Source organism: Acinonyx jubatus, chromosome D3 (genome assembly GCF_027475565.1).
Source record: "Acinonyx jubatus isolate Ajub_Pintada_27869175 chromosome D3, VMU_Ajub_asm_v1.0, whole genome shotgun sequence".
Lineage (NCBI taxonomy): Eukaryota > Metazoa > Chordata > Mammalia > Carnivora > Felidae > Acinonyx > Acinonyx jubatus.
The window spans coordinates 10,739,229-10,754,878 of NC_069392.1; the positions used below are offsets into that span (position 1 = coordinate 10,739,229).

The 15,650-nt window shown below is 60.9% G+C and overlaps 1 protein-coding gene across 1 annotated transcript; it reads right to left on the reverse strand.

The window, feature by feature from the left end:
- Nucleotides 1–6,881: 6,881 nt before the first annotated feature.
- Nucleotides 6,882–15,273, reverse strand: LHX5 (LIM homeobox 5). Its single transcript, XM_027044007.2, has 5 exons — nt 15,101–15,273; nt 12,843–13,066; nt 11,851–12,128; nt 10,994–11,159; nt 6,882–7,249 (listed from the first exon to the last, which is right to left on the reverse strand). The coding sequence occupies exons 1-5, from the start codon at nt 15,271–15,273 to the stop codon at nt 6,882–6,884; spliced, it is 1,209 nt and encodes a 402-aa protein (XP_026899808.1).
- Nucleotides 15,274–15,650: the final 377 nt, after the last annotated feature.

Below are 15,650 nucleotides of genomic sequence, written 5' to 3' on the forward strand. Positions count from 1 at the left end.
CGCCTGGGGTGGCTCAGTTGGTTGAGCGTCTGACTTCGGCTCAGGTCATGATCTCACCGTTCATGAGTTCGAGCCCTGCATCGGGTTCTCTGGTGTCAGCATGGAACCCGCTTCGGATCCTCTGTCCCCCCTGTCTTGGCCTCCTACCGCATGCAGGCACGTTCTTGTCTTTACAGGCCCTATAATCTTCCATGTAGCCAGTGTTCCATCTATTAGTACGTTCTGGAAAGTAATACATTGCATATCTATCCAGATAGGCTGTGAAGTTAGTCTTTGTCTTAAAAAAATGCTTGGGGCCCCTGGGTGGCTCAGCCGGTTAAGTGTCCGACTTCGGCTCAGGTCGCGGTCTTGTGGTTCTCGGGTTCGAGCCCCGCGTCGGGCTCTGCTGACGGCTCAGAGCCTGGATCCTGCTTCCAACTCTGTGTCTCCCTCTTTCTCTGCCTCTCTCTCTCTCTCTCCCTCTCAAAAATAAACACTAAAAAAATTTTTTTTAAATGCTTTAAGCACCTTCTTCAAAGAAGAAAACAGGGTAATGGTAATAATAACGACATCAAGCAGTAAGTGGCCATTGTTATCTTACTAAACTATTATCATTTCATTCAGGGTCTATCACTCCATGGCCCGCTCTATGCCAGGCACCGCGCTTAGACTCTGATCGATGTGGCCTTACTTGACCCTGACAATGACACTTGAAGTTAGTATTGTCATACCCTTTTTACAGCTGGCAAGCCTCAGAGAGGTTGAGTGGCCGATGTGAAGTCACACAGTCCCTGATTTCAAGTTGCTCGCAGCCTGAGGACGGGGATGGGCACGCAGCGTGGGTCGGGATGTCGCCTCGCAGTGCTGCAGTCTCCCTGGCTCAGCCGGCTGCCTCGTCTTTACTCAGGTTGACCGTGAAGTTGGGGTCCCTGCTGACCTTTTTTTTTTTTTTTTTGGCGTGCCTGCCAGAGAGCCACGGGCACCTGCTGGGGTAAGGATTTCCTTCCAGAGCCCTCAGGAGCCCATCGGCAGGTGCTAGGGGGAAGCGGGGGGCGGGGGGGGGGGGGCGGTGGTCCTGAGCCCGGGCACAAAATGCAGAAAGAGGAGGCCAGAGACGGCAAGGCCCCAGAGAAGTGGCGGGAGAGATTTCCGTTCATCACAGAAATGGCCCATTTGCAATGATCGGTTGCCCAGGTGTTAATAACACTAATGGCATAGGAAGGGTAAACTCAGTCACTTGGCTCAACAGAAGAAATATGCACAGAAGTGCTCAGGTTTCCATAAATCAGCCGTGTGCAGCACTACGAGGGAGACAGGACTTAAAATTCCGGTCAGGAGATGGGTATTCTCATAATCCGAGCTGGAGAGGTAATTTATTCTGTTTATATCTTTTTACTGCACGACAAGGCTTGGGAACCGGAGCCCTCCACAGCCATTCTGCATTTTAAATATTAGTCCTAAGCACAGTGGGTCAGCTTTCGTGCTCTGTGGGGGGTTCATTTCTGGGCAGGGGGACAGGGCTGGGGCTGCGGAGAGCAGGCGGGGGGGGGGGGGGGCCGGAATACATGTGGTTTCATTGCCCAGGTTTGCCAGAATCGCAGCCTGGGGGCAGCGAGGGAGAGGAGCCGGCCCCTTTCTCCCAGAGCTGGAGGGCACCGCTGGGGGGGAGGGGGGGAAGGGCCTGGCTAGCTTCCTTACGGGCACAGCTCGGAGCATTTTTTCTTCCCCCTCTCGGAAATCTTTTATTTTTAAATGATAATAAATACAGGTGATGAAGAGATAGAAGAGGAGAGGAACAGTTTCATTAATGGAGGTGGAAAGAGATGGCCGTGGGGAGGGAGAGTGAAAGAAACAAAGGCGAGCCTGGAGAAGCCGGAAGTCCTTGCGTCTTTTGACCTTGGCGATTTTCCTTATGCCCTCTGCCCTCGGGCTAGCTTTGTTTGACCCCGGAACGAAATCCGGTGAGGTTGCTACCCGTGAGAGTTAGCACCCGTTAGAGTCTCTCTTAAAGAAATCTCTTTTGGTGGCAGGTGCACTGCATTCATTCATTCATTCATTCATTCCTGTAGTTATTCCACAGAGAACGAGGCGTTACCTGGGCCAGGCTCTGTCCTGGGTCCAGGCGCAACATGGGCTCTGGAAGCAGGAGTCCTGCTTTCAAAGCCTGGGTCTGCCACTCCCTGGCTGTGTGACCCCGGGGCAGCTTACTTCACCTCTCGGGGCTCAGTCTTCTCGCCTGCAAAGTGGGGATAACAACACTCACGCTGAAGGGCATCTGAGGGTCTACGTGGACCCCAGATGGACGAGACTTCATTGGGCAGTGGTCCTGAATGTTTGGGGGACAGCGGAATCAGCTTGGGAGCTTGAGTGGGTGGAGCATCTGGGGTGCCGGGCCTGGGAGCAATGCCAGCCAGGGGCCAGGAGGCCCCGGGGGATATGTACTCGTAGCAAGCACCATCCCCTGATCACACTTTGAGAAAATGGTTGTGGGTCTCTAGGGACCGGCAATCACGCCCAGCCCTCCCCCTTCCCCGGACGGCCTTCCTCAGGAACGGTCTCCCTAACTTAGCGCACCTAACTTAGCCACTGCACCACGGGTCCCCTGCAGGGGCACTGAGACGAGGTGGGTGGGGGTGGGATCTCTCCTCTCAGAGTCCCTGGGTCCAAGTAGGCACTTGGGCCGTTTGAGATGAGCTCACAGCAGTGGGCGTGGGCTTGAGCAGATGTCGACGACAACACCCGCCAGCCCCCTGCTTGTCCCCTTTCGAGGAAGCTGGTGTGCGTGGAAGTGGGGGGAAATGGGGGTGGGGATTGAACCCAGGTCCTAGATTTCCTGAACCTTGGCCACAGGTTGGATGAATGACATCTCTCCGATGTGCATGAAATGCCATTGTGAGCCCATTTTGCAGCGGGACCAAAAAAAGCCTCAGGAGGGTGATACGGTGACCAACCAGATAACCTCCGGGACCCCAGGACCCCTGCTCTGTTCTGCCCTCATCCTGGTCCCAGGAGACCTCTGCTCCCATCCTTCCTCATTCAGGCACACTCAGAGGGAGTGCCTGGGAGTCAGCCCCCAGTACTGATCATGACCCCACAGATGTCCCTCCCTCCTGGATTCTGGCTTCTGGAACCACCCTCAGAGATCTTGACGGACCACCCCAGGGCCATTCAAGCATTCCCTGGTGCACGAGTGGGCTCCTTCCACTCCCGGTTCTCTCAGGCTGAAACTGTGGGCGTGCGAATGGCGGGTATATGCTCTGAATCCACGTGCATGCGCACACGTTCACAAGGATATGAGGTTTGGGTTTGCGGGCGTCCGTGGGGGCTGGGCGTGTGGGTTCAAAGCATGGATGTGTGAACACGCGTGTGTGTGCTTGTCTGCGCTTGCGTATCTGTGCAAATCACACTGGACACAAGCACGTGGGGTGTGCACATTAATGTGCCTGTGCTGGCATGCACCCGTGTGTGCCTGACGATCATCACGCACGTGCCTGTGTGTGCATCGGCAGGAGTGCGTCCGTGTGCCTGTGCCCATGTCTGTGTCTATGTGGGTGTTCTGTTTCTGCACATGTTTTTGTATGTGTGAATGTGCATTTGTGTGAGGACATACATGTTTGGTGCGTGTGCGTGTGCGTGTGCGTGTGTGTGTGTGTGTGTGTGTGTAGCTGGATGGGGGGCTGGGAGGGATGGTGCTACCGAGAATTCTCACCCTGTAGGTCCACTCTGCTGTCCCCAGGAAGGAGCTGATAGCTCTGCTCAATCTTTCCACCTGTCAGCAGCTGGCGGGGGTGGGGTGGAGTTGGGGGGGGGGGCGGCTGAGCGGTAGGTCACGTGACCTGGCACAACTGGGGGGGGAGTCCTCCTCTCTCTTATAAATCCCTTCCCCTCCTCCTCCCCTGCCTCCGTGACCCTGTGACAAGCCTGTCTGCAGGGGAGTGACGGTGAGTCTGTGCCTCTGAACTTCACTTGCCCAGGTTTCTCTCTGGTGAAAAGTTCTGAGCGAGCCTAAGCTTGCAAAATTCACATGTGCCCAGAAAACACTTGGGGGCCTGGCAGAGATGGGGCCCAGAATCTTGCAAATTGTCTCTGGGGCTCCGAGACCCATTACGATCAGGGCACCCTTGTGGCGTAGAAACACAACCTGATACATACATGGGCCTGAATCCCTACTCTGCCACTCCCAGCCATGTGACCTTCTGCGAGTCCCTTGACCTCTCTGAGCATCCTAAGGCGGCAAATAATACCTCCCCTGATACAAGTCGAAAGATTTAGCGATGAGGATGTCTATTCCAGCCTGGTTTACAGCAGCAAAAAGTTGGAAACAGACCCAAATGTCCAACAACAGAATAGGTTAAAGAGAAAACAAAACCCGGGGCACCTGGGTGGCTCAGCTGGTTGAGCATCACATCTGGGCTCAGGTCACGATCTCGCGGTTCACGAGTTCAAGCCCCACATCGGGCTCACTGCTGTCAGCGCTGAGCCCGCTTCAGATCCTCTGTCCTCACCGCCACCCCCCCCCCCCCCGCCGCCTCTCTCTGCCCCTCCCCCACTTGCACTCTCTCAAAAATAAATAAAACACTTAAAACCGTGAAAGGGTGGTTCCCCCATCGCCAGGAAGTTTTCGCCAGTCACTCCAGAGGATGACATCGCTCTGTGATCAGTTTATTAACCTGGGGATCTTGCTGAGTGAAACAGAGCAGGTAACCATATAGTGTGGGGAGAATGATCTCTAGTTTCAAAATGAAGACAAAAACGAAAGTCTGGAAGGAAATGTGCCAGATACATCAGCAAGGCGCTTGAGATTCTGGGTGATTCCGTTCTCCTCCCTTTGTTTAGCTGAAGTTTCTAAATTTTCCTCAACGAGCACGGAGCATTGGTCTGATAAAGACAAACGCATGTCAGGGGAAGGAAAGAAAAAGCCAAGCCACCTTGAGTTACTGCCCCACAGTCCACATAAAAGGGCTCTTAGTGTGTGCCCATTCCTTGGTCTCCCTTGTCCCCTCCTGGCCCCTCTGCCCCTGAAGTGGGCAACCCCCTCCCCCCGGCTTGGGTGAAAAGGGACCCCGTGCAGGACACTCTTCCATTTACTGGTATCTCCCCCATCTGCCTCTCTAACCCTACAGTGTCTGAGCCGGAAGGGAAGGTAGCAAGCCCTCCCTCCAATCCCCGCTTTTGGAAGTCAGGAAATTGAGGCAACAGGAAGGAGGGACTTGTCTTCAGGTAGTGGCCTCAGGCCTCCGGAATCTCTAGCACTTTCCATCATGCTGCTGCGGATTTACCTGCTGGCGTGGGCACGCCTCGCATCAGAAAGGCAGAGGACCTCAGCCTCAGCTGCTCACTCTCCCTGGGGCACTTCTGTCCTAACAGGGCCTCGGAAGATAACTAGCTTACCAGCCCGCCCATAGTTTTTGCCCGAGGGGGCCTCATTAGGAGCCAGGCTGGAATTCTTCTGACCCACACTGAGGGCGAACAAATGACACAATCATGCATTCGTCAACGGCTTTGAAGGCCTACTGTGCGCCCGGTGTGAGAGGGGGGATATTACATACAGCAGCAGAGCATTAAAGCATCTGGGCTATACTGTGCCCGGCACATGGTAGCTGTGGGGCGGGGGGGGGGGGAGATGGCAGCCATTGTCATTACCTCCTGGTTCTTAAAAGCACCCCCCCCAGATGCAGAGAGGGCTGTGCACCCATCGAATCCGTGTTATGTGGGACACGTAGACTAGAGAAAAGAATGGCTCCCTTCACTCTCAGCAGCTGAAGGCAGGCACACACACAAAAGAAAACCACACACACAGCACTGAGGGAAAAAAAAGCATTTTTTTTTATTAATCTTTCTTTTTAAAAAAAGTTGATTTTTCGTGTTTTTGTGGTTTTTTTTTTTTTTTAGGTAAACCTCTTTCTGCCTCCCCTCCCTCACTCTGCCCCACCCTCCTCTTAAAAATATAAAAATGTCCAACCCCGGATAACTAGAGTACAATAAATAAACAGTAAACACAAAAACATACTTTATTTGTTTCTTCTTTATACAAAATAAGGAAACTAGAAGCGTTCGACTTCCAAAAAAGTATAATACTGTACATCCTGACGACCCAGCCTCCAGGCCCCGGGCAGGGAGGGTGGTCTGTGGGCCGGAGCCCGGAGATCTTGGCGCCTTGCCCTTGCCAGGGGCGGGGGGAGAGCAGGGTGGGCGAATGTTCCAGTCTGGCCTGGACCCCCGGGCTCACAATAAATGTCCAAGGGAGGAAGAGTGGAGAGACGGTGGGGGGGGGGGAGCGGGGGAGAGGTGGGGGGGGGGGTTGTGCCCGGCCCGGGGCTGCGAGGTCCGGACCGCCCCCTTCCTAGAAAGCTGACCTTGATCCTCCAGTTTGGCCACCAGGGGGCGCCCAGGCGCAGGCGGATCCTTCGTCCTCCCGGCGACACCCCCCCACCCCTCGAGCGCGCTCCTCTCTCTCGCTCGCTCTCCATCTTCTCTCTTCCTCATTTTGCTCCCTTCCCTCGCCCTCCCTTCCATCTCTCTCTTTTTCTGATCCTCTTGTTTTAAAGACGGGGGAAGCAGAGTGAGAAATAAGGTTACCAAATGCCACTCGGATGGCGGAGAGGGGGGAACGTCAGCCTCGCCGCTGGGCCTCAACCCTCTCTCGGTCCGAAGAGGCGGTGGTGGCCGGGGTCGGGGGGAAGTCTAGGGCGTTGCTCGAAATCTCTCGACCCTCCGCAGTATTGACTTTGGTCCCGAGCACCGCTCGCGCCGGCGGGACGGCCCCGCGGGGTGGACACCGGGGCGCCCCCGCGCGCCCCGCCGAGGAGCAGCTGCCGCTGCGCGCGGACGCGAGAGGGAACCCCTGAGGGCGGCGTGGCGGTTCGGGCGGCTGCGTCCGGGGGCGGCCCGGCCCCGCGGCCTTACCACACGGCGGCCTCGTTGAGCTCGGGGTTGGGATGCGACAGGGGTCCGCTGTAGCCGCTGGCGCCGCTCATGGGGAAGGGCGGGCTGGGCCCGCCGCTGAACACCTCGCCGGGCAGGGGGTGCAGCGCGCCGGGCAGGCCCGGCTCGGGGCTCGGCGTGTCCGGGTGCGAGATCATGTCGGTGAACCTGGGGTTGTCGGCGGCGTGCGGGCCGGCGAGCGGCGGCTCCAGCGCGCCCAGCGGCGTCGAGCCGGGCCCCGACGCCGCCAGGAAGCTCGAGTCGGCCGGGGACTGCGCCTGCGACGGCGGGCCGTGCGCGAAGAAGTCGTAGTTGCCTCCGGGCGCGTAGTAGTCGCCTTGGTAGTCTGCGGGAGGGGGTTGGGGAGGAGACAGGGACAGGTCAGAGGCGGCCGGGCCGGGAGGAACGCGGACGGACGGACGGACGGGGGTGGGGGGGGGGCGCACACCGACTCAGGTTGGCGAGCCCCGCGGGGAGGCCTGCGGAGACCAAGGGAGAGAGCGGCCGGCGGACAAGGACACAGACACCCCTCCCCCGCCCCCCCCCCCCCCCACCGGGGACAAGCGTCCCCGAGAGAGACCATGAGAGCTGCCCGAAGGCCCAGAGACCCAGGCTGAGAGACACAAGGACCAGAGCCAGAAGCACAGACAGAAAAATATCGTGACTTCAAAGTCAGAGGTTCCCCGACAGACAGAGACAGACAGTGGACACAGAGTCAGTGAACCATCCGAGACGGTGCCTTTGAAGTGGGGAGATCCACCGAGAGCCGGAGACACGGAAATAGCCAGAGACAGGGTCACTGGGAGATGGACAGTGAACAGTGTGACAGGGGGGCGAAGAGGGGACCCAGGAGGGAGTCCCCAGACTCAGGTGGGAAAAGAGACCCAGAGGCACCAAGCCCAAGGCAGAGACAGAGACCAGGGCGTTCGTCTAGGATGAGCACAGAGAAAGGGATGAGATGGACCGTTGGTTAGAGATACACCGTGAAAAACCCATGGAGAGCCGGGGAGGGGTGGGGGAGGCCAGGAGAGACAGAGGCGCCCACAGACCCGGCAGATGAGTCAGAGACACGGGAGAAGAGCTGGGTGGGGGATGCTGGGGTGGCCAGAGACCAGAGCACCAAATGGTTGAGAGGGGCCGGCGACCTGGGGGGCAGGGGTGGGGGAGAAGCCGGACCTGGTTCTGGGGAGAGACTCTGCCCGAGCAGTGGAGCAGGGCTGAGGAGTTGGCCTGGGGACCCGGCAACCGGAACTCTGACAACCCCCGGCACCCCACGGCCCTGGCCGGTCCTTCGCCCCCTCAAACACAGCCCTTGGACCTTCTGGGTGAATGTGGGGGTCCCACCATTTGTGCCGGCCTCACTAGAAGCCCGGAACTTGAAGGAGGGAGGGTATTCGCCTGGTCACGTCCAACGCTTCGTGGGTACTTCAGCGGGAAGGCTGGGGCCTTCAGTCTCACCCCGGGGGGCAGGGGGCGGTTTGCCAGGACACCCAGCTTCGGAAACATTTGGGGACACTGAGTGCTTCTGAGAATCTGGTGATAGCTATGGGCTTTCTCCAGAAAAATGCACACATCGCATTTCCCCCACAAAACCAGGGGGCGCAGGGGCTCCCGGTGACAAGCCCCCCCTGGTTCTCAAGAAGATTGTTTCCGCATCACCTCTCTCACCTCCTTCCACAACCCCTTCGCTTGGGTCTTTCCAGGCAGCCTCCTCCCCTCCTCTGCCCGTGAAGGTTTGAGGGGTGGGACCCCACGGAAGGAGCACCTTGTAGCGGCCACCGGTGACAATAACCCGCTTTGTGCGCGGGAAAACCAGCACGCCCCCGAGCCAGGGTTTCCTCTGCACGCCCCCCCACCCTCGCACTCCGTCTTGGGGGGTCTCCGTCGCCGGGGCGAATTCGGGACGTCCCCTGCCGCCAGCTCCCTTCCCTCTCCAAACCCCGAAATCAGTCCAAATGGGGGAGGGGGTGCCCGGAGGCGCGCGGCTTGTCGACGGTTTCGGCAACAACTAAAGCGTTGGCCAATTAACTTTTTAAAGACCGCTCGTTCCATTCTCCCCGAAAGCGAAGAGAAAGGTTGGAAGCGGCGAACTTGGGGCCCCTGAGGGACGGGGATGGGGGCCGGCCGCGGCTCGGGGCGAGCCGGCAAGCCAGCCAGGGCCGCGGCCCCCGCGCGCAGCGCGCCGCCTCCGCCCATATGGCGGCCGGGCCGGAGGTAATTGGAACAAACGCCGTCTGAAAAGGGCACAAAAGCCGCAGCTGGGGCTTTGTCCGCGCTCCCACGGGGAGCCGCCGGCCCCGCCGCCCAGCCCCTTTCTCGCCCGCTGCCGGCCGCCGCCGCCGCCGGGATCTCCCAGCGCGGATTAGGCGGGGCTGCCTCCCTGGGGCTGGGGGGGGGGGGGCGGAGGTCCTGCCCCCCATTCCGGAGAAAGAGGGGCCCTCGTGTCCAGGCCCCCGCCCCATCCAGCAGACGCGCGGGGAGAGGAGGCAGCGGGACCGGTGGGGGCACACGAGTCCTCGGGGAGACCTCGCTTAATTACCCAGGCGGGGAGAAATTCCGGACGGCGCCGCCCCACCATCTCCCCGTGCCGGGCGGAGATCGTGAGCCGAAGGACGCAAAGACAGGTAGAGAGAGTTGGTGACTGAAGACCCCGGGACACCATCCGAGCTGTCCTGGGCGTCTGCAGCCCCCCAGTCAGGGCCCTGCCACCGCAGAGTCTCTCCCCAGAACACAGCCGCCGTATATGCCCACAATTTCTGGCGGCCCTGGCCCGAGGTGAGATCTAACCTCCTAGATCCACAATGTGCGGAAACCTTCCTTCCTGGGTCGGCCCGCGTGCCAGGCGCCCACCCGCAGGCCTAGGCATTGCCTCCAAACCCACGTTTCTAAGAAAAGTCACCTCTCCCCAATCTGGGACACCAGCCCCCCCACAGGCCTGTGGCACTGAGCAACTCAGCAGAGATGTGTCTGAGGCATAGGCACTCCTGGGGGCTCTCCAAATTCAGAGGGTCAGAAACAAACAGAAGCGGGAGGTGTTTTCCTTGAGCCCAAAGGTTGGGGAAATGCAGGACCCGGAGTGGATTCCCTAGCACACTGGGGGTCTCAGAAAACCTTGGTGAGGGAGTTGGGAGGGCAGTGGGGGGTTGGAATGGGTCGCCAGGCAAATGCCAAGGAAATGGAGGGTGGTGGTGGTGGTGAGGAGACTAGGGAGGAAGGAGAAGAGGAGGGAAGGAAGAAAAGGAGTGACCAGGAGGAGAGTTCACCCAGGCCTTGAACCCGGTAACAGCAACAGCAGAATTCTCTCTGCAAAGTCCAGCTCCTGGCCCCCTGCAGCTCCAAAGACCGGGAGCGGGGAACCGGGTTGGTCCAGTTGTACTTCCAACCCTAATGGCCACTGGCGTGCCTGGAGCTGGAGAGTGCGCGGGAGTCCTGCCCAGAGCGCCGGGCCGGCATCCTGGCTGACAGTTCCAGACGCCCGGGGTGCACAGCACAGTCATGGATGGATCCCGACCCCTCCATCCCTACCGCCTGCGCTGCCCTCCAGTGCCTGTGTTCCCGCTGGGGCCAGGGACACCAGGCCACGGGGCAAGGGCAGCACGAAGGCTGAGTGTCCGGCTGGCGCAGGGGGCAGGTGGATTTGCCAGCGCTCGTCTTGGCATGACGCTTGGGGGTGTGTGAGCCTGTGCATTTCTTTGGGTATATTTGTCATTGAATGTAACTGGGGAGTGGCACCACTTGTGTGGGATCATGTGTCTAGATTTGTGTCCACGAGGTCTCTGAACTCCAGTGTGTGTGCAAGGGAGTGTACCCATGAGTCCTGCGTGGGTGCGTGGGTGTTCATCTGTGTGTGTCGCTGTATGGGTGTCTGATTTGGGCTCCAGGAGTAGGAGAGTGCACACGCCTACGTTGCTGTGCGTCTGTTAAGGTGTGTTCGTGATTGTGTATGTACCTCCCGCGTGAGTAGAAGGGAGGGAGGGCGTCCCTGGCGGCCAACGGCGCCCGGGATCCGGACCTGCATCCTCAACCCCCAGAACGGCACGGGCCTGGGTGTAGGGCAGCGCGTTCCGAGATGGGGGGGGGGGGCCCTTACCTCCGTAGTAGGTGTACGGAGTGGACCCCAACATCTCAGACTCGTCCAAGCGGCCGCCCAGCGGACGCATGCGCCGCGGACTCCGGAAGAAGGCGTGTCTCCGGGCGCCCAGCGCGCTCAGTTGTTTCATCCTGCGTTCTTTGGACCGTCGGTTCTGGAACCACACCTGGGACAGAGCAGGGATTGTGAGCTCCAATCCGGGGTGCCCTCTCCTTCCTGCCCAGGCTGCTCCTTCTGGGTTCTATAGCCTCCTCACCAAGACTGCCCAGGGGCGGGGGCGGGCGGATTAAGCCAGGAGAGGTGGAGAGGGGCTTCGGGGAACCAGCCAAGGGTGAAGGATTTCGCGGACCCGTGGGGCGACTCATAAAGACCTGGGCTTCCTGGTCCTCGGCCCGCCCTCGGCCTGACGGCTTTATAAAGGCCTCCTGCCCTGCACGGCCCTGGTCCCGGGCACCTCGGCTCCCCAGCCGGGCTCTGGCCGTTTGTCTGTCCGCCCGCGCACAGGCGCAGGGAGAGGGCACGTGGAGAACCTTGCCTTCTTCTCCGCTGGGAAATAGGAGAGGAAGGGAGGGGGTACCCCAGCGAGGCTTAAAACTCCTTGAACGGGGACGGGGCGGGATTCCGAGGCGTGAAGTGACCCGCCCCAGATCGCGCCGTCAGGAGGTCAGCGGGGCTTTGCAGAATCTTTCGGTTAGGAGTTTGACCAGCCGGCCCTGCCCTCGGGCACAGAGTCTGCCCTTCGGCAGACCCCAACTCGGCGCACTCTTGGCCAAGGAGGCTGGATGGGAGGCTCCCGTGGGCCTCCTGGCTCCGGGGCTCCTCTGGGCTGGGAAAGGGCGACCCGGGCCCAGCCGCACCTGGATGACGCGCATGTTGAGGCCGGTCTCCTGCGCCAACTGTTCGCGGATGTGGCGCGTGGGCTTGGGCGTGGCGGCAAAGGCAGCCTTGAGCGTCTCCAGCTGCTTGGCTTTGATGGTGGTGCGCGGGCCGCGCCGCTTCGTGCCCGAGTTCTGCTCCTCGTTCTCGTTGTTGGCCGTCTCCTTGTCCGACGACGTCGAGTTGTCCGTCTCCTTGGGGTCGTCCTGGAGAGGGTCCTGGAGGTCCGGGGACAAACTGCGGTCCGTACAGGATGACACTGTGGGGCGCACAGAGCGGGAAGAGGACCCCGGCGTCAGCGGCGGCCCAAGGTCTCTGCAACCGGGTAGCGGGTTCCCGCCGACCCCCGCGCGCAGCTACCCGCGCCGGGTTCCTCCCCAAGCCTTGCGACAGCCCCTCCCCCAGGGGCCCGGCGCCCGCCCACTCCCTCCAGGCGGGGCCGGCCTTCGGAGAGACCCTTCTCCAGCCCTCTCCAGCACTTTTCGGCTATGGCCTGGGTGAGGGGCAGGCACGCCCTCTGGGGGAGCCCGGCCTTCGAGGAGAGGGGACCGGGAGGAGGCCACAGATGCCTTCTCCCCTCTCTCCTTCCTCCAGACCCCACTGACCGTCCTCCCAGAGCGGCCTGAAGTTACCAGGAGCTGAAAAGATTCGGAAAGTGGGGGGAGTCGTGTGGTTCCAAACTGGGGGAGGAGGGCAGCTTGGAAAAGGTCCCTCCGGGGAAGGAGAGCGGGGAAAGAGCCGGGAGTCCGTATCCGGTGGGGACAGACTCCAGATGCTGTCCCCCTTCCCCGCCCCTTCCATTTGCCCCAGAAATGCCTGGTGGGAGCGGAGAGCTCCGAGCCTGGCACAGAACGCCCAAGGGGAGGTGGGGGGTGGGGGGGGCGGGGGGGGGGCGCAAAGTAGAGAGGGCCGGCCCGCGGTGCCGCCGCAGGGTCTCAGGGCCCCCGGCTGGGCAGGGGAGGAGGGCTCCTACCTGAGTTGAGGCTGCCCTCCTTGAGGCTGGAGGAGCTCAGGTAGTCATCCTTGCACACGAACTTGTTCTCGTCAATGACGTAGAGCTCCTCGCCCGTGGACAGCTGCTTGTTGCACACCATGCAGGTGAAGCAGTTGAGATGGAACACTTTGCCGCGGGCCTTTCGCACCAGGTCGCTGGGCGAGATGCCTTGCCCACAGCCCGCACACTTAGTGCCAAAGCGTCTGCGGAACGCAACGTGGCCTGTCACCTCGGAGCAGCCCGGCGTCCCATTCCCTCGAGCCCCTGACCTCTTCCCACGCGCCCTAGCTTCTCAGAAGCCCCCCCCCCCGCCCCGTCCACATCTGTCAAACGAGACCCCAATCCTATGCTGTCCGACTAGCGCAAGAGAGATGAGACAAATGTCCCGGGCTGTTCTTGGGGCTGCGACTGTCGCGTGCCTTGTTCAGGTTTATCCACACACCACCCGGCTCGGAGCCTTGAGCCAAACACAGGCCAGAGCACCCCGAGATGCCAGCCCCGTCCCTGCCAGATCCGCCCCGGCTGCTCTCCTGAGGCAAACTTGGATCTCCAAGTTAGGAGGCATTTTAAGCCCGGCAAGCCAGGTTTGGACCACCTCTTCCTTTGCCTCCTGGATGCTTTTCCAGCCTGCTGGGGCCCGGGTAAGGCCAGACGGGCCCGGATGGCAGGTCCTATCAACGGGGTGGGGAGCTCTTCGGAGCTGGACCCAAGCAAGGAGGAAGGGACCTTTAGCTGACTCCCAGTGCCACCGGCGCTGGAGGCCTTCCAGTCCGGGACCACTCTGGGACCCGCTGGAGCTAGTTGGGAGCCTGTGGACAGCAGGGCCTCAGAGCGATGGTCTCCGGAAAGCAGGGATCGGGTCTCCCCCGCCCCTCCCTGTCCCCAATCTCTGGCCCTGGCAGGAACTGGGAGAATGTAACCAGAAGGCAATCCTCAACCTGCACGGCCAGTACACAGGATCTCTCAAACCCCCCCTTTCCCGCGTTCCTGATCTAAATCCCTTTCTTTCTTCCTTGAGCGCTTGGAGAAGGCCAGCCTCCCCCCCAAAATGGGTGGTGCAGGCCAGCACTGGGAGGGGGGAGGTGTGGGTCGAGGGGGAGAGTGAGGGCCCAGGACTTTGGGGCCCCCCATCGACTCATACCCACGTCTCTAAACAGGGCGAATTTGGGTGACGTTGATGTAGTGAGGGCATTAGAAGCCATAAGTCACTTTTGGCCTTATCCGGCAGCGTAATTGGCCATATGCACCTTATCAAAAATCATTAGGCACTTTGCAAGCACCACCACATTAGGGGCCTCAGGCCTCCGGAGCCAGGGAGCTGACACGTGTAAAGCCGAGGCTGACATTCTCTCCCGTTCAAATTCCCTGGTGCCTGGCTGCTGGGGCCGGAGAACAGCCTTTCTCCGCGGTGTTAATCACGCCCCCCCTTCCCTTGGTGCCCGGGAATTCGCACGCACAAAGCCGGCTCGGGGCGCCTGGCGGAAGCCGGCAGGGCTGAGCTGCCGAAAACCCCACAGCCTTTCAGGCCCTCCCCTGGCATTTCCCAGCTGGGGAAACTGAGGCCCAGAAAAGTGATCCGTGGGCGGCAAAGGGAGGTGACACATCGCAGGCTGGACCCTGGAGGTCGTGATTCTCAGCTTCGATTTCGTTTGGACATTTCAACGCGGGAGAAAATGTTTAAGGAGTTGGGGGTGGGGTGGGGGCAAGGAGAAGGTTCCCTCCCTCCGTCATCAGAGGAGATCTTCCTGACTGAGTCCCCTCGGCGTTGGGAAGTTTCAGCTTGTCCAGGAGGGCTCTGGGGCCCTGGCCTGCGGGAGGTCAGCCCCTGGGCTCCCGCACTCTGCCGGCCGGGAGAAGCCTCCAGCAGTCCCTGACTTAGGCAAAAATTCTTCCTCTCTCAGAACCGGGCCTGAACGTGCACCCTGGGGTCGCAGCTGCGGGGAAGGGGCAGAGATGAGTGGCGCGCAAGTTTCTCAGGGCTTCTCCGCCCTGCCCCGCCGCGGCTCCAGGCCGGGCTGGAGGAGCGAACTAGAGGCAGCGAAGCAGCGTTCTTCTGACTCCGCCCGGGCTCGGGCGCCTTCCCGGACCAAGGGCAGGAGGAGAGCAGTGGGCTGCCCCGCTTCCCGTCTAGGCTGGGAGCCCAAGGAGGCTGCTTTGGCGGTCTCCCCCTGCCCGGGCGCCCCAGAGGAGCGCGCGCAGGGCGGGCGCGCAGGCAGCAGGGCGGCGCGGCCTCTTACCTGAAGAAGTCATTTTTGCAGTAGAGCTTGCCCTCGCGCGAGAAGCACTTCTCAGAGAGGTTCGTCTTGCACTCGCAGCACTGAACGCATTTGATGTGCCACGCGCGGTCCAGCACGTTCAGCAGAAAGCGGTCGAGGATGGGCCGTTCGCAGCCGGCACAGTGCACCATCATAGCGCCCCGGCGGCTCGGGCCGCCCTGCCCTCCCTTTGGGCCCCCGGCCCTCGGGCCCCCGGGCCCCGCTGCTGCGCTCCGCCTCTTATCTCGGCCGCCGCCGGGCGAGTCCGGTCCGGACCAAGACTCAGCGGGTCAAGTCCTTGGATGATCGCTGGCCTGGCGCTGGGCTGCCGGGGGTGGGGTGGGGTGGGGAGGGGTGGCCTTCACAGCCTCATGCCCCGGGCCGCGCGCCCCAGTGCTGGCTCCCGGCTCCCCCAGGTGTCTCGGGTGGCGAATGGCCTCGGCGCTGCGGAGCGGCTTTCCCCGGTGGCGGAGGCGCCGGCACTTTCCCCCACTTTCAAGCCGTCCCGATCCTCATCTTTGTCTGGCCGCCG